The sequence below is a fragment of the Astatotilapia calliptera genome, chromosome 5 (genome assembly GCF_964374335.1).
Source record: "Astatotilapia calliptera chromosome 5, fAstCal68.1, whole genome shotgun sequence".
Lineage (NCBI taxonomy): Eukaryota > Metazoa > Chordata > Actinopteri > Cichliformes > Cichlidae > Astatotilapia > Astatotilapia calliptera.
Window position 1 is genome coordinate 15,364,918 of NC_137426.1, and position 27,277 is coordinate 15,392,194.

At 40.1% G+C, this 27,277-nt stretch overlaps 1 protein-coding gene across 1 annotated transcript in view; it reads right to left on the minus strand.

Annotated features, from left to right (window-relative positions):
• Positions 1-27,277, minus strand: part of LOC113022260 (receptor-type tyrosine-protein phosphatase gamma-like) — a 112,139-nt gene that overhangs the window by 18,732 nt on the left and 66,130 nt on the right. The window contains exons 4-11 of the mRNA XM_026167464.2: positions 21,545-21,693; positions 14,073-14,168; positions 11,388-11,454; positions 8,916-9,073; positions 7,571-7,763; positions 2,929-3,113; positions 231-339; positions 76-125 (exon numbers count right to left, since the gene is read on the minus strand). Coding sequence (XP_026023249.2) covers positions 76-125; positions 231-339; positions 2,929-3,113; positions 7,571-7,763; positions 8,916-9,073; positions 11,388-11,454; positions 14,073-14,168; positions 21,545-21,693 — 1,007 coding nt within the window. The remainder of the gene's footprint in view (positions 1-75; positions 126-230; positions 340-2,928; positions 3,114-7,570; positions 7,764-8,915; positions 9,074-11,387; positions 11,455-14,072; positions 14,169-21,544; positions 21,694-27,277) is intronic.

Here is a 27,277-nt window from a genome sequence, read left to right on the forward strand (position 1 = left end):
TACCCAACAGAATATGACATGAACGTCACTGAGATGCAAAAAGAAATGTGCACTGCCATCTTCTGGTCAACTAACCATCCCAGTCTTCACAATTCGAGATCCTTCAAAAATTCTTGTTGTATTAGCTGTGAAACAAAAGAGGGAGGGACATAAAATATTTATATATTCATCTATTAGTGCATTTGAAGACGGAACAAAGGCCTTAGAGTACACCTGCTGTGACCACATACCTCTGAACAACAGTGTTTGGCTAAAATCACTGCGCAGATCATGTTGACACACTGCCTGCACTCTGAACAGGTACAGGATGTCAGGAGAAACGTTAGTGATGACTGCTTTCTGTAAGAGAAAACACACATAAAATACTGTCAATTCTAACTGAAATTGCATCGTAATAGATGAACACATTTGAAAAGGCAGATGCTAATAATTCAAATAGCCTCCAATGAATGCTTTCCATTTTAAACTACTGCTTGGCCAATAGTCTGTGGCCCACAACTTCCAAGCTGTTTAGAAAGGTTATTTTCTGTTTAATTTAATTGTGTTTTTGCAGGTTGCAGATGGCTTAACTTGTATTCAAAGTGCCCTCAGAATAGGTGGGTGATTGCCTCTGGTGTTGCAGAGCCAGTATTTCTCCAAAATAATTCAGATAAAGGTGTCCAGAGATAGAAACTGAAAATTGAAATGGAAATGAAGTGAGCAAAATAAGGACTTTAGTGCAGAGAGGGAGAAGTGGACAGAATAATGTGAGAAAAAGAGGCTGATCGACTGTATTAATGGAGTGTAACTGCACGGACAGAGCACCACACGGACACTATAATCACTCTCTCAGTCAGCCATTTGAAATCAAAGCACAATGCAAATTTACAGGTCTCCCACTTCACCACGACAAATAAATCATGTTATTACATTAATGCATTCCACGCAAAATAGTCACTTAGCCTCACGAGCCCAACATGGTTCACCAGTCACATCATGGGTAATACATCTTCCGTAACAAAGTTTAGATGACACTTGATATCTAAGTAAGCATTTTCACAGTGCAGCAGCCTTTATGGAGAACGCGCTGCTCTTTTGTGGCCACAGAGTACAGAAAATGAAGACTGTAGAGATATAAGAAGAACACCAGGGTGCAGTAATCATTAACAGAGAGCTAAAAAGAGATGCCAAAATTCACAAATAATGAGAGAAAGCTATGGGTAACATCAGGTATAAATATTGTTGCTGCAAGTGAGATGTGAACTTCTGTCCACAATGAGCGGCAATAATTCAACAAAGGGAATAATATTAACTTATGGTATGTTTTCTGATGAGAATAACAGTTTATTTTGTGGAGGAGTTCTTGACTGCCAGAAGCCTGGTTGCATATTGATTTCAGCTCACTTGTCCATCATTTTCTAAGCTTCAGTAGCTACATTCGAAGCTCAAGTTCTCCTCCAGGCATGTTTTAGGAAACACAGTATTAAAGATAAGCTGCGCGGAATAATAATTTGTGTCTGAAGTGTTTTTACCCTCACAAAGTAGTTCAATTACCTGGTTTAAAATTCTTAAAATTACATCTCCTCCTCCTTTCTCCCAGAATCTATGAATATGCAAATCATTGTTCATTGTGTAACTGCTGAACACAACGCGTCTCCTTATTCACAGAGTGTGTGCGCGCACCGGAGGCATCGAACTCGTGCAAGTTCCACGCTGCAAAATTTGCTTCATAATGTCATGAAATCATCCTGTAGAACGATTGTTTAAAAAAATTTCAGTGCCAGACTCTGCAATTGGATCCTTCTGCACAGTGAAGGTTAAACATCAAAGTGAGGCAAACACGCTTGAGTGAAGGGGGTTATTACCTTAAAGGATTAGCCAGCTCTTGCTCTCAGATCTCACCCCTTCTGTGCAGTTACCCACACCAAATAGGAGTCGCTAGTGCAGCAACATTACAAGATCCCTCACGAGCTTCCAGCCCATGACAACTGTGTTTATTGGAATGCGCCAAGCTGGAGGTAGCATTGCCACCAGGGAACTGATCCCAGGTCTCTGAACTGGTGAGATGAGATTTTTCTCCTCTGCACTGTTTATATCAAAAAGCCAGTCATGCAGACTATAAAAACAGCTGGGGGTCAGTGGGCTTTAAAGAGATGCACAGCTGGGTGTTGGATTTCCACAAATGCAAAAATATGTGACCAGAGAGAAGAATATATAGAGTGAAAAAGAACAGCCCTGTAGGTGCAACCTCCTGCAGAGGGAGGATATATCTGTGGACACCACTGAATATTCTGCTGAAAAGCTACAGTAAGAACCGAAGTGTGCTAACTCACTGTTTAGGGCAGCGAGATGAATTATATGATCAGTGGAGCAAAGATCTAAAAGGGTACATTTGCTCTGCATATGTTACTAACAGAAGTTTCTGTTGAAAGAGCTGCTCGTACTGCCTGAAAACTGAAGATTTTTTTTAAATGATTGCTTTTTAAATTGGGAAAATAAAAGCGAATATATTATTTTGTTTACGCCGCCTCGGTCTGTATGCGTTTTTTTTTTTGTTCACCCTGTAATAGAGGTGCCTACTTCTGAGGCTGATTCAAACCTAAATGCAAATAAACAGAGGGGTAAATGCTACACCTGGATAAAGGCCACAGCTGCAATTTTGAACACATTATATATACAGTATCTCAGTGTGACACGTCAAAGTTTGTGACGGGCCTGTGCTTCTATTCTTAGACAGGTGAGTGACAGCAGAGTGTCTGGGCCCTCATATCAGCCAACAGCCACATGCAGAGTTCATCATAACCTGTCACCTCCAATACACACCGTCACTGATCTGGCCAACCTCTGATCCTGACAGATACATCTGAGGCTCTGCACACCAATCGGAGCTGTTTATGCAACATTTATTGTAAAATAAATAAATAAAAGCTTTTAAACAGCCACACTCACCATGCTCTGATCCCCGGTCTTGGTGAAGGTCTTTTCATCAGCGACATCACGTTTCACCCAGCTGTAGGAGACCATGTAACTGGTGATAGGTGGGTGGTAGACTGTCAGAGGGCGTTCCCAGCTCACCATCAATGCCGTCTGGTTTAGTGGCTGGATCTTCATGCTCACTGGGGCACTGCTGCACACTAAAAAGACCAGAGAGGGAAAAAAAAGAAGGATATGAGAACAAGGCAGCATGAAAAGAAAGAAAAGGGGAGGAGGGGGACGAAAAAAAGATTGACAAGGAAGTAAACAGTGGTGTCACTTTTTCACTGACTGAATACAGCTCGGTGAAGATGGAAGACTGTGATTGGGATGACTGCTTGACCACATGTGTTTTTGTCTGTCGACATGTGTGGGTAGAATGAAGGTTGCCTTTTAACGGGCTTATTACAAAATCCCGCTTGCTTTGACTCAAAGCCATTTCCACTTGAGAAACACCCAGAAGTGCACAAAGCTAAAGTAACTCAATAACAAAAATACTCCTGAAGGCTTCAGTTGGGTCACGCACAACCTCCGGCGTGTGCAGATTGTCAATCTGGACGCGTTGTGCCTTTTTCATGCCAAAAAAAAGAAGAAGGGGGAAAAAAAAAAAGCACAGGCAAAATATAAAAGAACCAAGCGCCGCATGGCGGGCATGTGGTACAGATTATCTAGCAGCAACATGCCCATACCCAATTTGTCAGATTAAACACTACGCACAAAGGAGACAAAAGATAATCTGTAAATCGTCCTCAAGGTGGCAGTGCAGGCTGCAGCAAGGATATTTACACAGGGCTCCATCAGTATGGGTAAGGGACAATCTGGACATGCTTCTCAGCAGATCAGGGCAACAGCAGTCAGGAAATAGTGTCAAATGATTATGTGCTCTCAGAGTTTCTGCCAAATTGAAATTGTCACCACAGTTTTCTCCATTTGCACACTGAAGCTATGACACAAATTATGCACCACGATATGTGAAAGGGAGAAAAGGGAGACAGGGTGGAAAGAAATCAGTCAAGAGAACACGGGGGAAAAAACAAAAGGAAGAAAATCTCGGGGTGTTGATTAGATGTGACAGGTGCGAAATGTATTATAAACCTGTCGGATGTGTGTTGTCAACCTCAACAATGATAATTTAATAGCAGCTGAAGATGTCACTGCGGTTTTACTGCCTGCATCACTTCTGTCATGGCAATCATCATCCTTTTAACAATCAGCACGCACGTATTAGTAACCATCTCAGCTTCTCCCGTTCTGCATATTGCAAAGAAAACTTAAAAAAAGAAAGAAAAAAAGATTCTTCTCCTAAAAATGTGTCATCTGAGCAACCTTTTCTTAAATGTAGTCAAGTTATGAGCAAACGCTGCGACCCAGGCACTGATTTCAAACTTAGATGTGCACGTGTTCGTTTTGTGAAAGTTGCACTTGGTAAAAACCGGCGCAGAGCAGGATCGAGTGGAAACAAAACCTTAAGCTGACAATAAAATGTACATACTGTTTTAAAAGTGGAGGAATTCTTTTAAACGCTGTAACCTTCAAAATTCGTGTTTCATAGAGGTTCCACCTCGGTCTACAACACCACTCAGCACAGAGCATGAATCTTTCTCCCGGCACTGTCTACCGAGCGGTGATGAATCGACGGTTGTCAACAAACAGCAGTTCCAAAGCGTCTCACTTCTAAAGCCTTTACAGTATTTTTTTAAAAGAAGCTGTTTGCAGCATTGAATGATCGAGGAGACAAGGATTTTACTCTAAACACAATGAGGGGGGGGACAAAACTATTCATTGTGAACTCTGCAGGCGAGCTGAGTAATGCGAGTCATCTCAACCACCAAAAACCAACGCAGTAACTACAATAATCATTTAACGGTGATGCTCACTGTCTATAGCTTTAACCATAATCTTAACACCTACTGATTTTTTTTAAGACTAATGCTCCTTTAATTAAAATGAAAGGCTGACTGGGTGAAAATCGAGTAACTGCCTACTGTAGGAGTAAAATGCCAAACATTCTTCGGTTATAATTGTTCCGGAACAAGGACATGGCAGCCTTTCTCCACTTTATATCTTTATACATTCATTACTTTTCAGTTCTGTGCTGTAAGTGACAACACAAGAAAGTTTAAAGCATCATTGTGGGTTCTTGGAAACTGTCGCTGTCATTTTCTACAGTTTCGAAACATACTATCAGTTCCCTAACCTGAGAATATAATGAACACAGCAATCTGATAAGACATAAAAAGCATTATCACCATTGTCTCAATTAATTAAATTTTAAATGGAGGGTATGGCTTTGGCAGAGCTGGGGGGTTTTTTTTGTTGTTTTTTTTACACATGCAAAGACACACCAAAGATAAAATAAATAGTGCCCTATATATCTTGGCATTATTACTGGACAAACAATGACAGTGCACCACCACAAACTAATCTGCAATCTCTATTTTGCATCTGAAAGGTTAGCTCTGCATTTGTAATGGCCAAACAAATTCCATTGCCATAAAAGCCACAGCGGTGGAGCATTCAGTGAAGGCGCGGCCCTGGCTCTCATACGCCATTTACAAGCAAAGCCATCATTTATTGTGCGCGGACAAACAGGCCCCGTTGCACAACCTTGACAGATGTCATCCTTGCAGATGAGATTGACAGTGTTTAAACCTCCATTCGCCTATACATTCTTGCACAAAAATATTCTTTGATAAAAATGCAGATTCGATTTTGCAAAACAGAAAATAAATAAATAAATAAAAAGACGAGGGAGGGGTAAACAAAAAATTAAAAGACACTGGTTCCCATTCATTCTGCCTACTGACATAATGCCACAAAAGCAATTTCACAACTTAATTTGTATGGGTCTATTTTAGCTGTACCACATATTAATGATGATTGCTGATCGGCCCCGTTAGAGTGCTCCAACTTCATCACAAGCATTCCCAATCAATTCTCCCTGCCAGACACCAACAACACCACTTTAAGGAGCAGCAGCCTTTCTCATTAGTCTCCATAGTTCCTGTACTGTTCGGTTAAAGCCAGCACGGCAAGATGCACACATAAAAGAGAAAGACAAACAAAGATACTCTGATCAAGCACTGCATGAGGTCCGTGCCTGGTATTAATATGTGCTTTGAAGAATCAGTTGTATCAGTGAGAGAATCAAATGTGCCAAGTTTTACCCAAAAAGCTCCTGAAATTGGAATTATTACATTAAACTACTGATTTCTCCTCTGTTCGACTTTTATCTAACAAAATACGAGAAAAAAACCCAAAAAAAAACACAATAAAATTGTCCCTTTACTGAGAGACTGATTTTAGCCGAGATCTATGATTGGTTCCCTATGGCTTCATAGTGTAGCGGTTTAGATATTTGACTAACAAACAAAAGATCACCAGTTTGATCCCGAGAGAAGAGACAAATCCTTTTGGGGGTTGTGTAAGGAAGCGCATCCGGCATATGCCAAATCAGACATGCGGCGCCACGCGCTATGGCAACACCTTGTGCATAAAATAGCAGCTGAAAAATATTTTTTTCCCTCTGATTAGTTCCTGATCTACCAGGATTCATGTTCTCTAAATTCTAACGATGCTAATGTTAGCCTGATTAGCTAGTTAGATACAGCAAATAAAATCTGCCTCTATAATTTCAGTTGGCAAAAATCAACACTTGCCAGCTAACAAACTCTTTTATCCGTTAGAATCTAGGAACAAAATCCAAACAATGCATAAACTAATTTAAATAAAGCACTTTATTCATATTATTTTATTTACGTGTATGCACCGAGTCTGCTGCCCTCTTTGCACATTTCATTTAATAATATCGATCAGTATAGACAGTTTCACACACGCCCAGGCACACAGGATTGTTAGACTTTAAGTCGAAATCATTATGTAGCTGGGTAGTTTGTGACTTGGTTTCCAATGTGTGTGTACACACACACACACACACACACACACACACACACACACACACACACACACACACACACACACACACACACACACACACACACACACACACACACACACACACACACACACACACACACACACACACAAATTAGGGCCCATATTGCATAGTGAACGGACTCAGTTCTTAAAAATCTGAAAATTAAGTGTTTTTCATTAGCATGTTAACATTTACTGAGCCAATCGAGTATAAAATGAACAGGTTTAGATTAATGCCCACTTATCTTGCCAGTATATATTTAGGTAGACTGTGATTGAAATTAACCCACCGAGATAGTTTAAACACTCATCTCCCATTTAAAAAAAAAAAGCATAAAATCCCATCATCATATTTAAAACCCTGATAGAAGTACTTATATTTAGTTTGCCCTTTCTAAGCATTTTCCTGCTTTTCAGTTTTTTACTTGTATGACTTGTAAGACTGTTTCTATCACAGATCTTGGTCCATGCAACATTGGCTTAATGTCAACACTATTCTGCACAGTGTGCATTTACAACATTAATCCACGCTGCAATATTAGCTACCAATTCAAGCAACTATTCCCCGCTGAAAAAGTAAGTAATAATTGTAATTATGGGAGCTCCGTGGATTAAGCAAATCCTTTTATAGTAGTGCTGCAGCTGAGAAAAATCTAAAAATCATAGAGAAAACAAAGCTTACCTTTTGAAGCCTCGGTGCTATGAGGGCTTCCCAGGATCTCGGTCAAATCCCTCTGCCATGCATTTTCTACAGCAGACTTAAAAACTTTGCGATTGCCCAGGTCCTGCAGGGGCCTGAAGTTGTTCCTCAGGTACTCGACAGACTTGACGTGGTCCTGTTGCTCTGTTGTAAAGATGGAGTAGAAAGCCTCCAGCTGGATAGAAAGAAACAAAGAATAGCTATTGAGGCAAATTCAAGTGCTATTGTGCATATGTATACGCGTCTGTCCACGCGCTTTCAATATATCATGCAGAACTGCATTTGGAGCTGCATGCCAGTAGCTGACTCTTCACAACTGGAGTACAGCATTTGCAAGTAACATTCACACCACAGGCACCAGTAGGCACAGACTTCAATCATCACCCTGGGCTGCATGCTGGGCTGTAACTTCTCAATGGGGCAAATTTGTGGCCATTGATTGCCATGAATGATCTCCTGCAGTGTGCTGTAATGACTACACATTACAGATACTGTGGAATCAATGTGTCCTATGCGTGCTTGGAGAAATGAATTACAGGTTCATAAAAGACTATCTGTGAGCGTCACAAACATTGTAAAGGTGGGTCAATATTCTTGCAGGAGAAGTCATTTCTGAACAAAAGATTTGTCCTCTTGCAAGATGATGGAAATTCCACTGAGCCTTGCAAATTTCTACAGCACAGAATTCTCTAGAGGATATGCAGCTGGGTAACCTAAGAATTGTTTGTATAAAAGATGCAGCAAAGGACTGTGTATGGGATCAGCAGAAAGCACTGGGCATGGCTTGGCATATATTATCTCTCAAATCAAAACAGCAAAAACCATGGGAGGCAAGATGCTGTAAAGCACATAAATGAATAGTTTAAAGGCATTTTTTTTCATTACACGTGTCAAACTTTTACTTCAGGTAAATGAGAATTTAAATTGATGAACCTGAACAACTTTAATAATATGATAGCCAGCTTCCACACAGAGCAGTATTCCATTTAGGAGTCTTTAGTCAATGTCTCACACTAACAGCACAATATATGCATAGGTGCTATCTCACACTTACTATCATTCAAATGCCAGTAATTGGCTCTCCCTTCCTGCTTAATCATCCACTATATAGGCAGTGATGGTTTCATATGCAGAGGAGTTGGAGAGGAACGAAGGAAAAGGGAATAAGGAGGGGAGGCAGATGAGGGGAAAAATTGCTTGTGCACTGACACCGTGGGACAGCAAGCGATCCACTGACTGTGCGCAAATGGGATCTGACTGTGCGTGGAGAATAGAGCTGTATGGACAAGTGTGTGTGTGTGCGTGCGCGTATGTGAACTTGACGCACCTGTGAGTGGGACAGATACACAGGCCTGGAGAAGATGATCCACTCCACTACCTTGCTGCAGGGCGGAGTGGTCAGAGAGCCGGTGTATCTGTAATAACTGTCCACCGACGATGGCAGCAGATCCCTCAAGACGAACGACCTGAGGTAGGTCTCCTTTTCTGTGTAAAGAGATCAAAACCTGTCAATACACAGCGCTGTAAAGCATATCGCTCGGCGCACTAAAACCCTTAATGTGTCAAGTTACAATTACACCAACATTAACAAGGTTGTTTCATTTCATTCCCGGTATGGCATAATTACTGCTTTCCTGAAACCTCCACGAGTGGAATGGCAGTAGTTAAAAGCCTCACCACTTGTTATCACTCTGGCCAGATCTCTGTACTCAGATGGACTGAGAGAAGAGCAAAGGGAGAGGAGTGTGATAAAATGGCCAGCTCTGACAGCTGATCTGTGGCTGGGTGGTAGCGTGCTCTGCTCTGTGCAGCAACTGTGGCATGGGCCATTGGAATTACGACAGATCATAATGATTGCTGGATCTCTTCAGTCCTCTGATCAGAATCAGGTAAAGCTGTGCAGAAAAACAAACACTCAACAACAACAAAAAAAAAAAAAGCAGAAGCATCTTTTAGAGGAAAATTCCTATATGTCCTGCGATTATGTAAAGTGGATTATGCAAGTCGGTTTGATTGTTTTTTTCTCCTTGAATTATGATGACAAATATCAACATAAAGCCAAACTTAATTCAGATATAATCTCTCGTAGCTCATGGGTTTAGGGTGTGGTTTATATTCAGGCTGGTGAGGTACGGGAAGCTTCGCCCCCGATGCCTCATCTCTACCCCGACTGAAATTCAGCGCGCACAGCCTTTCCTCTCTCCGTCTTCAGACAGTGTACGTGCCCTATCGCTCATGGGCCACCGAGATGTTGATGGATGGATGACTGCGGGATAACGAGCTAGTTGAAAAACCAAGCATCCTAACAGGGGAGAAGGCACGGAGGAAGACAGGCCAAAAACCACCACACCCACACCAGGCTCTCTTTCAGTCAGGAAATGAAATAATGTGGTGCAAGCACGGACATCTGTGCAGTCCAGGCACTTGGAGACTCAAAATAATCAAGTATATGCAACATGTTTGATAATCTGTCTTTATCGAGGTTATATAACAAAAGAAAAAGGGAGCTTAACTACATCTTTGGAAAATAACCACACGCACACACGTTATCCTGGTTTAAGGCTAATCAGAATATAGTTATTTAAAATTTGCCAAAACAAAGTGACCCCTTTCCTGGTTCTGAGGCCAAATTCCATGTGTTCCTGTAGCCTCCAGTGGTTTGCTATGGTCAAATTTTTACCCTTATACATTTATCTTTAGCAAAAAGAAAACCGCTAATATTTTTTTCCCCTCCAACGTGAATGCCAAATGTCATAACCTTGCTAGCCCACAATGCAAAACATCGAAACGCCTATCTCCAGAAAGTTGAGGTTGTTGAATTATAATTAGAATCGATTCAGTGAAGCCCAGCGCTGGTCTTTCAAATCCAGCGTGAGTGAAGAGCAATTATGCTGCGCTTCTATATATCCTCATACTCTTACATGTCCTTGTCTGTTTACGATTATGGTCACAAAAAGACCGTCAGCTGCAGGCTGTAAAACAAGTCAAACGTGTCCGTGTAAACAGAGCTGTTGTGCCCTCATCTGTAGTAAAGGATTACACACTCGTGATAAAACATATGCTTATAGACTGCATAAGCCATGAATCCCGTGACGCCGGCCCAGCAGCAGTAATTTAAAACAATATGCCATGAAGAATTGTGCCATAGCACAAAACACAAGACATTAATAGCTTAAATATGAATATAAGCCTATGCAGGAGCTGCAGTCCATGAGAGCTCATAGATTTACATTTTAGCCTGACTAAAACAAAGGGTTGTCTAATTAAGGCTGAGATGTAATTAATAGTTCTTTCTCTGTGAGTGAAGCTCCTTGGAGGTCTCCTACTGTGGAGCCACAGTAGCACGGCAGAGGCGGGATCTTACAAATTTTATCTCCTTTTGAAGTTAAACTCTGCTCATAGCTTGTGTTTAGACTCATTTGGAATTTTTAAAATAATAGTGCTTAAGCAGCTGAATGCAAGAGCGTTGACATTTTGTTCCTGGAGGAGGAGGAACGGCACCATATCTGCAATGGCAAAAGGATTTTACCTCTGCGGATAAATCAAAACATCTATTACGAAAACATCAGAGGGATTTTGTAAGGGTCAATTGCTTTTCGAAGATCCCATTAGAACTTTATTTCCCCAAATGTAATGTTTTTTTGCGAGATTGAGAGATTATGGAATTAAAGTTAAAACTATATGAAATAAACAAATAAAAGCATCGCAGCTCAACAAAGAATGACGAGCACTCAACGGCATGAAAACTATTCTTCTACGGAAAGTAGAGTGTGTCAGGGGTTACGTGCCCGTTACTTACCATGATGCACGACTCCCTTCAATCCCTGGATGATGGGGTCCACAGCTGGGTTGTCTTTTTGCCCCAGCTGCAGGAAACATCCAGAGACAAAGGATTAGAAAAGGGATTAACAGACTTCTATAATAATCCAAATAAAATACCAAAAGACAATCGACATCAGCGGACTAAACTGCAGCACCAGAAGCCATCTTTTTCCATTCTGCTTCTTGTAATGGTTTTTGTTTCGGGGTTTGATTGTTCTGGTTTACTTGGAAAATAACCACCAAAAATCTGAACCTATCATCACACAGTTTTAAAAATGTGTTACAAAATAACCTTGATGTTTATGTGCAGTACCCACTCGCCAACATAACCATAAACTACGTCTCCAATTCCTGCTCTGCCTTTAGTATGTTAACCTGCTTTTGATGCTTTGATTGTTATAAAAGACACTAAACATATCTGATCATTTCAAAGACTGCGTTCGCCTTTTTAGCTGTGATACTGTATGTACAGTAAAACCTGCACTACTTTAAAAGACAGTCACATCTGCTGCAGACGTGATTTAAAGCAAACTAAATTAAATCTCAGCTACAAAACATGCTTTCAACAAAGTTTCATACGTCTGTTACTAAGGTTCTTTGGATTGAACTTTTCTAATTAAAAACTATTCACAGCACAGGTCTGATAGAGTGACTTCATATCAAATGTCTTTGCTCATCTGATAGGATTTTCATTATGATGTAGATGCATGAAAATCATTTTTAATAGTGTACATTTTACAGATGAAGGTAGGGAGAATGAGCTCACGAGTGTGTTTCCTAATGCTACGAAACTCAATAGAACGAAATGGTGGCAAAAATAACTCAATATCTGTCTGCTGAGGCACAGGTTTGCCGAGGACTCGGTGCTTTTACAGTCGAGCCGCAGAGTATACTGATAAATTCTGTCTGAGAGAGCTGTCTCATCCATTTTCCTAAATGCCAAATATTTTTCCAAACAAATGCACATTTTCTGGTCTTTGCAGATCTACGGGTAGTATCCATGTGTGGCCTGTGACCTAGAATGTAGATCACACACAAAAGGGGGAAAATGGGAAAAAGAAAACTAGAGATGAACATTGTGATGTTCACTGAGCAACATTCAGGGAGACACTTTCTGAAACTTTTTCCGATTTTTGAAAAATCCACATCTGAATTTCTTTTTTTCCAGATGATTTAAAATGTTTTAATGACCACAGCCGTCCTCCTCCTGTGCCGTCTCCAGAGGACTGGTGATGATGCCTTCTTTATCTGTTGGGCTGGCAGTTCATTGTTTGAAATGACAAAAGATGAGCAATATTGCTCAGTCCAACGCTTTTAAATATTCCCAGCGTCCCACTTAAGAGACAAGACTGGACAAAAACAGTGTTGGGATGCGGGGACCAATAATACCTTGCTCGACATTAATTCAGGTCAGTCAGAGGAGAGTAATTGTTTGGAGCTGAATGCTGAATGTGGATAATATGCACACCTTAGAGGCCATTAATAGGCCTTTGGGGAGCAGAGGAAGAATACTTTTCATTGATTAGAAATAGTAAATCTGAGCCAGTGTGTGCATGCCCGCTTAAAAACCTTCACACTGTAAACTGTTTTTCCAACAAATTGTGTATGGTGGTGCTAATTGCAGTAAGCAATAGGGCTGTCAGGACCCAGCGGAGCCATTTAGGTCCTCGTGCACACGCGGTTCATCATTGTCTAAGAGCAGACCTACATTGCAAACACCTGTGTCCCGATTCCAGCCTACCTCAGTCGAAGAACAGAATCTTTTCTATAAACTATTAAGGTGAAGGTTAGCAGATATACATCAGCTGCCACCAACTGTAAAGTTGTTGCTAATAGAAATTAGTCTAACAGAGATAGAAACCGCAGAGTTCTCAGTGCTGCTGCTTAAATCTTGGAGGTGTTTGCACACCTAATAGAAATTAGGACCATTGTTGCCCATTAAGAGCTTACGTGCTCAGATCTTCAGGGGACAATTTGTAGTATCTCAGCAAACAATCTGCTGTGTGCCACAGAACAAGAAATGCAATCAGCAACCAGCTGGAGAGGAAATTTCCTATCGCAACGCAGGTGCCAAAGATCATTCCTAATAAATATTTATCATTTACGGACTTGAAAAATTTATATGATTACCTTTCTCAAAATTGGACCAAAAACAATCCCAATGTTAAATCCATAGTTCCAATGCCCCGTTTTAATCCTCCTGACTCCTACAGGCAGCTTCCTTTTATCTATTCCATTTATTCCCTCATCTCCTTGGTTTTGTAAATGATCTCTTACAGCTGGCAGTAAGTCATTTCATACAACAGTGAAAAAGGATATTTTCCATCAATATTTCCAGCAACTACACCCAGAGCTACTACAACGAGGTTTTACTCTTCTGAGACCTCCGATGAGGAAACTAAGCTGTGCTATGAAGGATGCACACTCATAAGGCTGATAGTAATGTCAGTAACTTTTACTGATATCTGCTCATAAAACCCCAATGATGCCATCCATCACAGTTCAGCTGAGAGGAACTTGAATGTGTATTAAATTTCATGGTAGGTCATCAATTGGGTATTTAGTCTGGACCTAAATGGTTGCCCAGTCCAAAAGACAAGTGCTGCAGTGCATTGTTGGATTTTCTTGTGCACCTCAAACTCCAACTCTGCTGATACTTTACCTCGAAGAAGATGGCCATGGCAGCAACGATGCGTCTTTCCTTAATGGCAGCACTGAGGCTGTCAAAGTCATCCGGATTGTAAAGGTAGATCTGCATCTGGGGTGGGAAACAGAGCATAAACAGCTTAAGGAGTGGACAAGGAGAGCGAACAGTCCTGTCATCAATCACTTGGACACACTGCTGAGGAGCTGATGAAAAGCTGTTTTGAGGGGCATAAAAGAGGGTGTATTTATCACTCCTATAAATCTCCCATAATCTGTGTCATTCCTTTTTGTGTGCTGCCACTCCTGGAGGATGTTAGAGAAATACAGCATCCCATTCCTCAGGGTGACTGTCCTAACAGACAGTCACAAGCAGAGTGGAAAAGCTGGAGGAACGTGATCCCCCTTGTGCTGAGATCTAACAGAATGGCATTCTTCTGATCACTGCTTAAATTACCTTAAATCACCCACAAACACCGCTTCGGATTTCAAAACAAAGCTTTGGGCGTGTGGGTTGTAATGGAAAACCAGCATACAGAGAATACACCATATATAGCATGTACCATGCCTTGGGTTTTCAATTAAAAAGAAAAAAAAAAAACAACCCCCTCTTCTTTCCATATTTCAAAGCAGACATAACCGTAATGCTGACCAGAATCAGCAAATGATTCTAAAAGTAGCAATTGGAGCTGTCTATCATTGCACATTCAAGCCTCTTTAAATTGAAAAACCCTTTCATGTCACTGAACCGAGTTAATTGGCAATAAGAAAAAGGTTCTAGATGTTGATTTAATTAAAGGGTATGCACGTCTTTTTTCTTTTCAAAGGAAAATTACGAGAAGCCACAAACCACACGTGGCTGTGCTGACAACAGATTCAAAAAGTCAAAGTAAATAAGTGTATAAATCCATTAATGCTAACCATCAGCTTTAACCAGGTACAAAATTACTCAGATAATTTAAGTTAATCAGTTTCCTTCAGAGTTCCTTTAACTGCAGCCTTTAATGGAACTAATTTGTTGTCTGAGAACTCAGCAAGAAAGAGCATCGGCCATTCATCACCCTTCAGATGTTATTAACTACTTTACCCAATTAAGCTCACCCCCTTAGGCTTCATTTACTCAGAGAGACTGGCTCATGTGACCTGCTCTTGTTAACAGCACACTTTGGAAAACTGGATTCTCCATCGCAGTGAAAACCGTAAAGGAATTTCAATTATTTGATTGCAGAATTACAACATTTTGTTTTTAGGTTTGTCAGAATCCCTGCTCTTTAGAGTGAGCTTTATCCACGCTTACAGATAGCGCTCAAAGTCGTTGAAAAAGGAGCAGATGTGGGGTCTGACCAATCTTTAAGCTATGAGTAATGCATAGAGATATGCTGTCCACATACTCTGAGCCTCCATCTATAGCAACCCATTTTTTTTTCGCCACCAAGTGACTGTGAACACAAGTGCTGAAAGCTGTTCTGCAATCCCGAGTTCCATTTAGGCGCACACAGGTGAAAAACAAAGTCATGTTTGGCGTGATTTCCCAAGACGGCAAAATATTGAGGCAAGACACAAAATCTACAAGAAATAAGTTTGTTGGCGGAGGGAGCTTAGATGTTATTCACAGTATCACAAATGCATTTCTTCTTTCCTTTACAACAAGTGTGCTACCGCAGCATTTTGTCATTAACAGATAAATCTCTCCATTCTTGCACTCAAATCGCACATGATCATCTACGTTATCATTTTACTTGGGCACCTACAAAGTGCTAGAGATTTCATTTTCAAGACGAATAAAGTGTCAATAAAGTGTTAATTTGCACAGTAGGTGCTGCTGAACAACTAAATTAAACTTAGTATTTCACATTACAAATGACTGACAGAACTTTATAGACAAAGTAAAAGACAGCACATGATGGAAATCTGTGAACTGTATCTAAAAGATGGAAGTGTCAACTATGACGCCGTTTCACATAACTTGTTACTGACAAATAGTCAGCGAGCCAGCACACCCCGTTTGACTCTAATAATGACCGTGACATACAAAATAAATTGAATTTTAGTCAATAAGACCTGAAAATAGTGATTTAGACTATAAAGTCAACAGAAAAATGTTTAGTGAGGTTATAAATCATAGAAACTGGGTGCAACTTTTCATAAGCATCTATAAAAATTAAGCACCTTGGCAACCAGCAGCTTCTCAGCCAGAGAAGCTAAGCTCATCCAGTCTATGTAACTAATGCTGTGTCTCAAATTGCGCATTTCCATGCTTAACACAGTGCTAATAGTGAGCGTAAGTGTATTCACACTGACAAATACAACTACATGAGGGACCTGTAGAGGTACCCAAATGAAATGATGCAACTCATAATGGCCATATAACTGTGTGTGCTTTTCCCCTTTAACTCACCCATCTCGGCTGTGAAGCAGAAGGGAAGGGACCAGCCAGGAGGGGGAGAAGCTGCTGTCAGCGACAATACTGAATCCAATGCTAAGCAAGCGGCTAACTTTTTATCTCCATCCATTAAAGTAACATTTGTTGTGGTGTTGCTTGGTGTTTATGCGCGTTGAAAGGTAGTCTTCGTTGTAGAAAAATCTACTATTATACGAGTAGTCAGAAGACTGAACAAGATGCTCACGAAATGCAGCAGCCATGGAGCAAATGATTCGAGTCGGCACTATCCTGTCAGAATTTGTTTCGTAAGAACGCGTGTTGTGTAGTTAGTCTCTTGAGTTATTCAAAACAACACAATATATGTGTCAGTAAGTACATACAGTACAATCTATACTATAGCTAGCTATCTAGCTCTCTATTTCTAAACTTAATTCACATATAAATATACACACATTTCTTTTCACCAGTTTTGTTCTTGTAACACTATCTGGATTTGTTTGCAATTTTTGTAATTGGTTGTGTGTGTGTGTGTGTGTGTGTGTGTGTGTGTGTGTGTGTGTGTGTGTGTGTGTGTGTGTGTGTGTCCTCTTTTAAACATCTTTTGCTTATTTGAGTTATCTCAGTGGTGCAGTACACTGAGATTTCAGGCTCAGCATACATCGGCTGGCCAATATTATCGACTGTTTCTGGCCTATTGAGGGGCTTTACTTGGCCCAGAAGATAATTCAGCAAAATATGCTCAAGGAAACGTTGCATCAGAGATTGTTAAGCAAAACACGCTCTGACTGCATTATTTCTGATCATCTCAGCACTGTCTGCAGCACAGAGTACCAGAGTAGGATCCATTTAGAGTCACTGTAAGTTACTTTTTTTTTTTATTAATACGCATATATTGCTGTAAAGCAATTAACTGTGATCCTTTTATTATAACATCCAACCACTAAAAACAAACTTTTCTTTTCAGGAAATTGGCATCTTAATCAAAATCTAAATAAATAATGCCAGCCAATATCTGGACCGGCCCCATCCTTAAATCTTTTCCAGTAGTTATTAGGGAGCTGAGGATATCTAATGGAGTGGCCCTTCGCTCATTGGACACTCATCTTTACTCAACTTCTCCCTTTCTTACTGTACACTCACCTCAACACTTTTCATACATCCCTAGTCCTGTGTGCAAACGCATACCCTTCGAAGGTGTGATTTGTAATCCATGTATAATTAATCTAACCTTGGTGACACCCTCATATATTATTAGAAAAGATCTCCCTATGGTACCCTGAGGGAGAAAAAAAATTCCAGTTTCATTTTTCACTCCGCTGTTTGAGCGAACAGGTGGTCCATCTATCGATTTCCCCACTTCACTCCCACGAAAAAGACCGCGGTTAGATTAATGTCAAGCTCAGGAGCCCATTGTTTTGTTTCCCCCCTTTACTTTTTTAAAATAACCATGGTACAAAGCCAGACCTGCTCTATAATACAGCTCGTTGAATTCAAATTTTGTGTTTCGACCCTCTGGACACATGTGAACTACATTTGTATACACTTTAGAGCTTCTGGGCAGGTGGGACAGTAAATCCCCCCCCCTCCTTTTTTTAACACTGAAAAAGCAAAAGCTTTATGCACAGTGTTATATGTGAGTCAGAGCTCAAAGTGACGCATTTAAAGTGGAGAGATAATTGGACAGCAGCAGATTGGAAAACGGTCTCTGTTTAGCAGAGACAAATAAGCCCTGGAGCTCAACCTCCAAGGTCATGCTGTTCAACTCTTGAAGAACAAAAACATATACACAACAAAAGCCAGCCTCTGCTATAAACGATCACTGGGTACAACAAGCACAAACATTTACCGGTATACATAGGCTGTAACACGCAGGGATTGGCTGCACACATCGTGTCAGGTTTGATATCATCGTAAATACATCAAATTCTGCCAAGTCATATTAAAAAAAAAAAGGAGAAAAAAAAAGGAAATGGCTAAGGGCTATATCCTACACAACCTCATTTCCCTTCAAAACATATCATTTTATTTCATGTTTGCTTTCTGGTATCTGAGGTAATCTATCATTTCTGATGTACAGTATGCCAGCTGACTGTTTGATAAGAGGAAAAAAAAAAGGACCTCCAACTCAGAGCCGCTTTTGTGCTGCACCTTGTACATACATTTCCTTTTCCTATACAGATGGATGTATTTGCTGACGTCTGGAATATTCCTTTTTGTACTTCCTATAGGAAATGTCATCGGGAGCAGCACATTCTGATACAATACGGTCACTATTTGTAGTTACGAGTGGCTTTTGGTGAGCCTACACCCCCCAACACACACACACACACTCCCCATTATACTGTGCCAAGTCAGTCCTATCTGGGTTGCATGTTCTTGACATGCTTGTTCAAAGAAGACATGGCACAAGAAGAGGGTCACCCATTATTTAAGTTGCAGTGCCCATCCAGAGAGAGCTTCTTTTGAATGAGCCGACAGCACACTTGCTCTGATAAAACCACTGCAGTGATAAAATAGAAAACAGAAAGTAGGACAGCTGATAGCTACAAAGATTTGAGTTCAGAAAAAAAAAAAATTGCAAACAGTGTACATATATCACATTCACAATCAAATATGAGAGAGCCCTCCTTTCTACTGCCGTGCCCAACTTTTCTACAGTTTTATTATGTCTGTGAAGGTTCTCAGTCATCCAGGTCATCGTAGTCAAAGCAGCTTGTAAAGAAAAGCAGGAATTTGCATGATAAGGTGGGGCCAGGTTTCACAATGAGCTCATCCGAAACTCTGGCTGATTGGGACCCACACCCATTTTCACACCTTGGCTCAGGCGATTAGAGGATCATCAGGGGGTCCTTTTGTCCCTCTGTGGGGGATATTCCCACTAGGTTTAAATCTGGGACTCCCCACCATTTCACCTTAGAACTGAAGAAGCTTCTCGGATGAGAGGTGAAACGTCTTCAAGCAACTTAAGTCCAGACGCTTTTCTTTACAAGCTCCTTTGACTACAGTTTTATTAATTAACCTCTGCTGTTGGGTGGTGCGTCATCAGTCACATGTGGCACCACCTATCAGCAGAGGTTAATTAATAAGCATACCCTAGATGTAGCTATAGTTTTTAAATCTAAATAGCCTTACATGCCTGATGGTAGACACTACAATGTTGGGACTATCAGTGTTCAATAATGCAATCTATCAGTACAAGCTACAATTAACTGAAGTTCCTGAAATACTTCACATGCAGATGGTAACAGAAAACAACTGACAGCCACTTTACATTCAACACCCCACTTCCTTTCATCCCCAGCAGTGTGAAATAGACTGTAAGAAGATTTGCTGAGAAATACAAAGGACCCACATGCACACATACAGAGACTCCTTCATTTATTAGTGAGATAAAGGCTATAGCAGATGTCCTTTGCAAATGGCAAGAGTTTCATTCTTGATTGCTGCCACACATTAAGGAGCATTCAGTCTAGGGTGCCAGTACCATACCCACATTTTTGCAATTTCACTGTCGGCAGACAATTATTCAGTAATTGTAGATGTTTAGCTTTATTTTCTGCGTGTTTGATGATGGATGTATGTGCTGGCATTACAGCAGAAGTTTATCTTGTGCAGCTGTAACAATATTTTTTTAACCTCTGTATGTATGTATATATTTCTATGACTTTGGAATTTTTCCACTTAATTATTATATCATTTATGTGTATTTAAGCACCGCCTCATGTATTCTTTGACAGAGGATTCAACGCAAAACCTTGGCGTATAAAAAAAAAGTATACTAAGCTACAAATCTATATTTCTCATCTATAAATTGTATTACTGAAAGAAATGCTTTGTTTTCCAACAGCTGCTCAAATTGGCTATTAAAGTAAATTCTTCAGTCTTATTAGGTAGCACACCATCAAAGGAGCCATATGCACAACAGCTTTATAATGGCTGTACATTATCCGGTGCCCTTTAACACTACACTGAACACAAAATTATGTGGCAAAAATAAATCTAATTACCCAGCCATTCAGCATCAAAAGCTGTGCCTGCAGAGATGGCTCCAAAGAGGAGGGCCAAGAAACAAACACAGGAGGCTTCTAGCTGTGTGTTTGGAGATAGGACAGAAAGGCTCACTAACAGCCACTTCCTGTTTTCATATGCTGCTAAATTTAAACTAATTATCAACAATTTGACATAAGAGGGGGTAAAAACCGTATTCTATGACCCCACTTTGCAAGAAGAGCATTACACAACTGCAATTCCAATTTTAGACGCCGACTAGGAATGGCTGGCATAAATGATGCATTCAAAGTCACTAATACCTCAATCTATGCATGATATTAAATGTGAAATTTGTGCTTTAATACGTGGAGACAATCAATAATTCAGAGGGGCGTCAGTCTTTACAGCCATGTTACAGGAACTGAACCACTTCCAGTCAGTTTTCTCATGTTTAGCCAGTTCCGTAATGCGATCGTAAGACGCTCCCTATCGCATAAAATCCCATGTGTTTTGAACAACATAATCCCAATTTATTAAAAAGCCTTTCTGTATTACAAATGTCATAGGCTGTCAAAATGAGGCAAGACACAGATTTCTATCATCAGGGGTACTTTCTCACCAATTATGGCATACGGCTATTTTCTAGTAGACGTGTGAAGACAATCTGTAGCAATGTGGCAGCTAGCAAAAGATCATTTAAATAAATGCAAACTAAAGACGATGCACTGTCTCTCATTTTCCTTGGATCCAGAATTTACTTTAAAATATGAAGAGGATTTACTTTGATCCAATGATCTGCCTCAAACTAGTACCGTGTCTTGACTTGAAAACTAATGTTTTTGTGCATCAATATGTTCCCTTAGCTCAGTACAAAGGCTTATGACAGAAATACCTGCAAATTTTTTTAAACTACCACCAAATCCTTGTCATAAATAATTTGGATAAATATTGGGGGGGGGGGACTTAGATGCTGGTGTTTATGGATAAAAAAAAAAAGCTATAGAAGTAGTTCAAGCATAAACTTGAATTCACTAATCTCTCTCCAACATTCATTGTTGACCTTCAACACTCCATATCGCACATTTATCAGATTGCATGGTAGCAACATGGCATTTTACCTCTACAGGGAACCTTCTGCCATTTATGCTGTGTTCTGAGCCTGCTGATCCATTACTCTGGCCCCAGTGAAACTCCATCTTCTCAGCCTTAAAGCGCCCTGGCAGTCCAGCCCCTGCTACAAAGTATTCATCCTTCAGGAGTATAGCAACTGGAGAAAAAAAGAAAAGAGGTAGAAAGAAAAAAAAAAAAAAAAAAAGAGAATCGAATCAAACAAGGGAAGAAAATAAGCACACTTGTGTTAAGGCAGGGCAAAGCAGATTACTCATCAAAGAACATGGTCTACAGAAGCTCAGATGGGCAGTCTAAAGTTAGAAAAATAATTTCTGTGCCTATTATTATTACCTGAATCCTGATTTGTCTTTTATTTTATTTTTTCCCCAATGACAACTAACTCAGTGGCGAGACCAATGTGACAAATCAAACTTGCAAAGAGTAGCTAAGTAGCTGTGATTTGCTTTAATGATTAATGCTCGGATGAACTGTCCAAACTCAACAATTCTTTTCTACAACTTGCATTTATTAAACGGATTAACTAAGCTGCGTAGACTGCAGACTTATTCTGAAATAATTAAACTAAAAAATATATATTCATTAAAAACTAAACTAAATTATCTGGCAATAAGAAATGTAAAAACCTCAAAGTATCTTAATCCTTTGGGGAGTGACTGATGCAGGAGACATTTTCTAACAGTCAGCTCATAAATTGTCATGATTTGTTTTTGTAAGACCTGTAATGCATTTATTAGTGTTCAGACCCTTTCACATTTTCCACAATTTCAAATTTATTACACAAAAAACACATTTTGAGACTATTTTTAAAATATTAAAGATATAAGAATGAAATTTTCAATTTCCTTAACATAATTAGCAAGTGTAGACACCGCTCTATACAGTGTGCCATAATGAAATGGATGTATAAGAATGAAAACAAATAATTGAGGGTGGGAGAACTCCACAGGTTTGACAGGATTGTGAAAAGGTACAGATCTAGAGAAAGACATCATATTTCTGCAGCAGTGAAAGTGTCACAGAGCTCTGTATCCTCAAATCATCTTCAAGTTTTGCAGCCACCAGTCATCCTCAGTGCGAGTTTTGCAGGCTAACAGGAACACAACAGTAACTCTTTTGTGCAGACTGGAGAACCTTAATGAACAACAACTATCAGTGCAGCACTCAGCTAATCAGGCATTAATGGTAAAGTGGCCAGAAGGAATCCATACTTCACTAAAAGGTAGACTGAACTCCCAACGTGCGCGGAAGAAGCCAGGCACTGAGCACCGCCTCATTAATACATTCCCTACAGTCAAACACGGTGGTGACAGGATCGTGCAAGGAGCGGGAGACTAATCAGGATGGAAGTAAAGATATATGCAGCAATCTTAAGTGAAAATCGTTTCCAGAAGCAGTCGTGATCTCGGACCGAGCGAAAGCTCTAGAAAAAGTTGTACCCAGCTAGATCTCAAACATTAACCTGCCAAAGCATCTGTAGAAAGAACAGCAGTGCATCGATGCTGCCCCTCCAGCATTGTTGAGCTTTATCAATTGTGCCAAGAAGAATGAGAAAAACTTGCAAAAGAAAAGTCCGCCAACCTTGTACAATCATTCCAAGAACACTGCTACTTAAAGCAAAAAAAAAAAAAAAAAATCAACCCTATGATTAATTATCTAAATACTATGTCAACTCCATGCTAATAAACAAAAACTTGTTTTTCCATTGAGCATTGTGTGTATGCAGATTAATAAGAAAAAAACTCTGCCTCTATAGAATGATTCATAAATGAATCTGCAGAATTCGGTGGTGAGCAGATGAGCAATGATCACAATGACGCATCTCAGAGAAAGCTTGCACCGGCCGCCTCCGCTGACCTCGACATTCCACTAATCGACTCCAAGACGCCGCTTCAAAAGTAAAAGCCAGAGTTTCTTTAAGTTGTTGCATGACTCGCTAAAAGACACAACAGCCTTCTCTCGCATTGTGAGCTTCTTCCATGCGTTAGCTTTTCACAAGGCTTTAATGCCATTGCCTTTTCTTAATAGCAGCCATTATTGCATTCTCTCTCAAAGGATTATAAACAGTTTCTGCAAGCAAACTTTAATTACATTTTGTGGGGAAAATTAAGCTTTTTGTAGCATTTTAAATCGTTCTATATTAGATAAGTTCATTACAATACTATTTAAGTAAAAGAATTTAATTAGCTTACATACATTGATGTGACTTTAACAGGTCTACAATTATAAATTTGCCCCCCCCCCAAAAAAAAAAAAAAAAAAAAAATCAGTTAATCTATTTCTAGAAGCTCATCTGAATGTTGCTGCTACCTCTTTGAATTTACATCTGAACTTGTGATTTTATTGCAGAATGAACTAGCACATTCCCTACAAGCCTGCCATTTCTATCAGGGTTTTCATGCAGGATGTAATTAACTCACAGCGGTATTCAATACAGACATTTTTTTTTTTGCCTCAGTTCTCTGAACTGAGTATCAAAAGCCTAAGAGACAGAAAATGAAGCAGTATAAAAATATTTCCAGCTTGAGAACTTTATGCAAAGTTAAACTATGTAGAAAATTACTTAAACATCGAGAATATCATACTCAAAAACTGATACTTATGGACCATGTTGGTATTTGAGAGAGAGAAAAAAGAAAGCTGGTTGTATCAAAAGTCTCACACGGGCAGCCCATCAAAAATTTTCAATGTGGAAATTCTACACCTTTTAACAAACTACTTGTCAATAAGGTCATGTGACAGTTGCTGTAGATTTGTTGGAGCCACATCCATGAATCCTTTGTTCCGCCAAATCTCAAAGGTGCTCTGTCAGATTGAGATCTGGCGATTGTGGATGGCATTTGTGGACAGTGATGTTCATGTTCAAGAAACTAGTGTGAGATCATTTAAACTTGGTGAACGCCGTTTTATCCTGCTGAATGCAAGGTCATCAACACAGTTACCAACAATACTCAGGTAAGTGTTTACATCATGTTCAGTTGGTACCAAGGGTCCGGAAACGTGTGCCAAGAAAACATCCCACACACTATTACACCATCGACCTCAGCCTCGATCCATGCTTTTATGTCGTTTATGCCGCATTCTGACCCCACCATCCAAATGTTACATCATCAACGTTTTTCCTATTTTCTATTGTCCAATTTTGGTGAGCATGTACAAATTGTAGCCTCAGTTTCATATTCGCAGAGACGCTCTTCTGCATACCCTGGTTGTTATGACTGGTTATTTGAGTTGCTGTTACCGTCCTTTCAGCTTGAAGCAGCTCATCCATTCTCCTCTGACCTCTGGCATCAGCAAGCCATTTTCAAACCAATAACTGCCGCTCACTGGATATTTTCTCTTTTTCGCACCATTTTCTGTAAACTCTAGAAATAGTCAGACCACCCCATCTACCACCAACAACCATGATGAATTTAAAGTGACTTAAATCACCTTTCTTCCTCATTCTGCACAGTTTAATGTTCAGCAGGTCATCATCTCCATGTCCACATGCCTAAATGCATTGAGCTGCAGATGTGTGATTGGCTGATTCATTCAATTCAATTTTATTCATATGGCACCAAATTACAGTCGTCTCAAGGCACCTTATATTGTGAGGTAAAGACCTTACAGAAGAAAATGAACCTAATGAAGTGACTGGAAAGTACAGATTGCTCAGATTATAACCTTACGCATCAATGGAAACTTTAAATATGTAACTTAAAGGCTGATGTGCGAGTGGAAGATCTGCAACCCATCTTCAGAAGTTAAAAAATGTTCTTATGTTTTCATGCATCCACAGCTACTGGGATTCACCTTAAAAATTCAGACTATCTGCCCGCTGTTACACTCAGAAAGATCGTGTAATGTTGAGTTTAAGCTGTGTTAAATTTCCACAGCATCTGAAACACCATGGCACAGCAGATTATCATCCCTCCCACTGTCCTGGCTGAGGTTATATGCTAATGCTTCTACAGCCCTTTACCACATCTATGTTTGACATCATTAGCCAGATTAGACCTGGTGCTCCGTCAGTTGATCCCTCTAGTTACAGAGGATTTAGTCAGCCTGTGAATAAGAAAAGCCCACTTTTAATCATTTCACAAAGCAAACTAGGAGGATGAGCATCTGAACAAGCAAACACAGACTGTCAGTAAACAGATAACATGGCGAACAAGTTGTCCTGAGCGAATGAATGGAATCAAAGTAAGTCAAACAGACCAGTGACAGGTATCAGGAAGAAAATGAGTACGAGATCTTGAGAAAAAGAACCAAGAGACAAGATGATCTGAAGAGAGGAGAACATTGTGTGATGAGGGATGATCCGAGCCCCTGTCGTGAGGCAAGAAAGAATCTGCCAGCAGCATTAACGTGCCAGTGCCGCTTAAGCTGAAGGCCCACAGCATGAAGGAGAAGAAATGATGCCGGAGATTTCCAAGACTGAAAGCATCAGGTCAAAGTGAAGGATCAATCTGCACAGGAAATAACTACCCACGGCATTATCATAATTGTGCAACTGCTTTGCAAAACCGCAAAAAACATTTACATAGATGGTAATAAATCCCTGTTACTGCCGTTGTTGAAGTAGTGTAATCCTGTGTGCAACACAAGAAAGCCAAGAAAAGGGGTTGCTGGCTGGCCTTGGGAGTTTCATTAAAAATGCGGCCCTGCGTGTGTTTGAACCCTCCAACAGCAGAGGAGGAATTAGAAGCTAAGCCAAAAAGACCTTGAATCACAGCCTGTGAAAGAAGGGGAGTGTGTGTGAAAGTAAATCCTTGATCAATGCAAATGTCTCTGGGGCCTTCCGATTCCCCATGAATTTGGTTGGGAGTTGTTTGAAATTTTACTGAGAAATGTTTTGTTGAGGAATACTGCTTGAATGGCAGCCAATCAGCCCGATCTCAAAGCAGGTCAAGGCACAAGGGAATGCCATGAAATCAATCGCAATGAACTTTTAAGATCTATTCACTCACTTCTTAATTACAACACTGACTTTTAAATAGTGTAACGTTAAAGCCACTCCCTGGAGGAACTCGGCACTTTGATTGCAGCACCTCCTGGTGGCGATGATGGGTTGAAAAACGCAACGCTCGAAAGAGTCGGGCCATCGATCTCGAGAAAAATGCTAAAATTGCTCGAATACTTTGCACAAGTATTGGATTTTAAACGCCAATTTCAAAACTTAAGGTATTTGTGCCATTAAATCAATTATAATGTGTCAAATAACACAAAAGCCAAACATGACAACATGAAGAGTCAATAAAAATGACAAACGTGCGTGAAATCTGCAGCTGCCTTTCCCTTCACAGAGCTCTATACAAAGTGTCAGCTTTTGTTTAGCTTTCATTCTTGAGACTTTAATGTTTTGTTCAGTTTTCAGCATCAGCAGGCAACTGCTTTCAGCAAAAACACTGTGAAACATACTACACTCCACCAGCTCAGCTCCAAATGACAGGAACAGTTAGCGGCTAGCTGATGAACATGGTGGAACAATCGGCTCCTGAGAACAAGATATTTCTTTTAGAGGGAAAATAAAACAAGTTTGGCTAATTTGAAAACGCTCCAACTTCAGGATGTCTTCGCATGGACAGAGATGGAGCAGACTTGGTGTATAGACCTAATGTGGTTATAATTCATGATATCAACAACTAGGATGACAAAAAGGGAAATGTAAAGAGGTTATCACGGATCAAAATGATGATTTAGAACATATTAACCTTCATGAGAACATAGCAAAAAAAAGT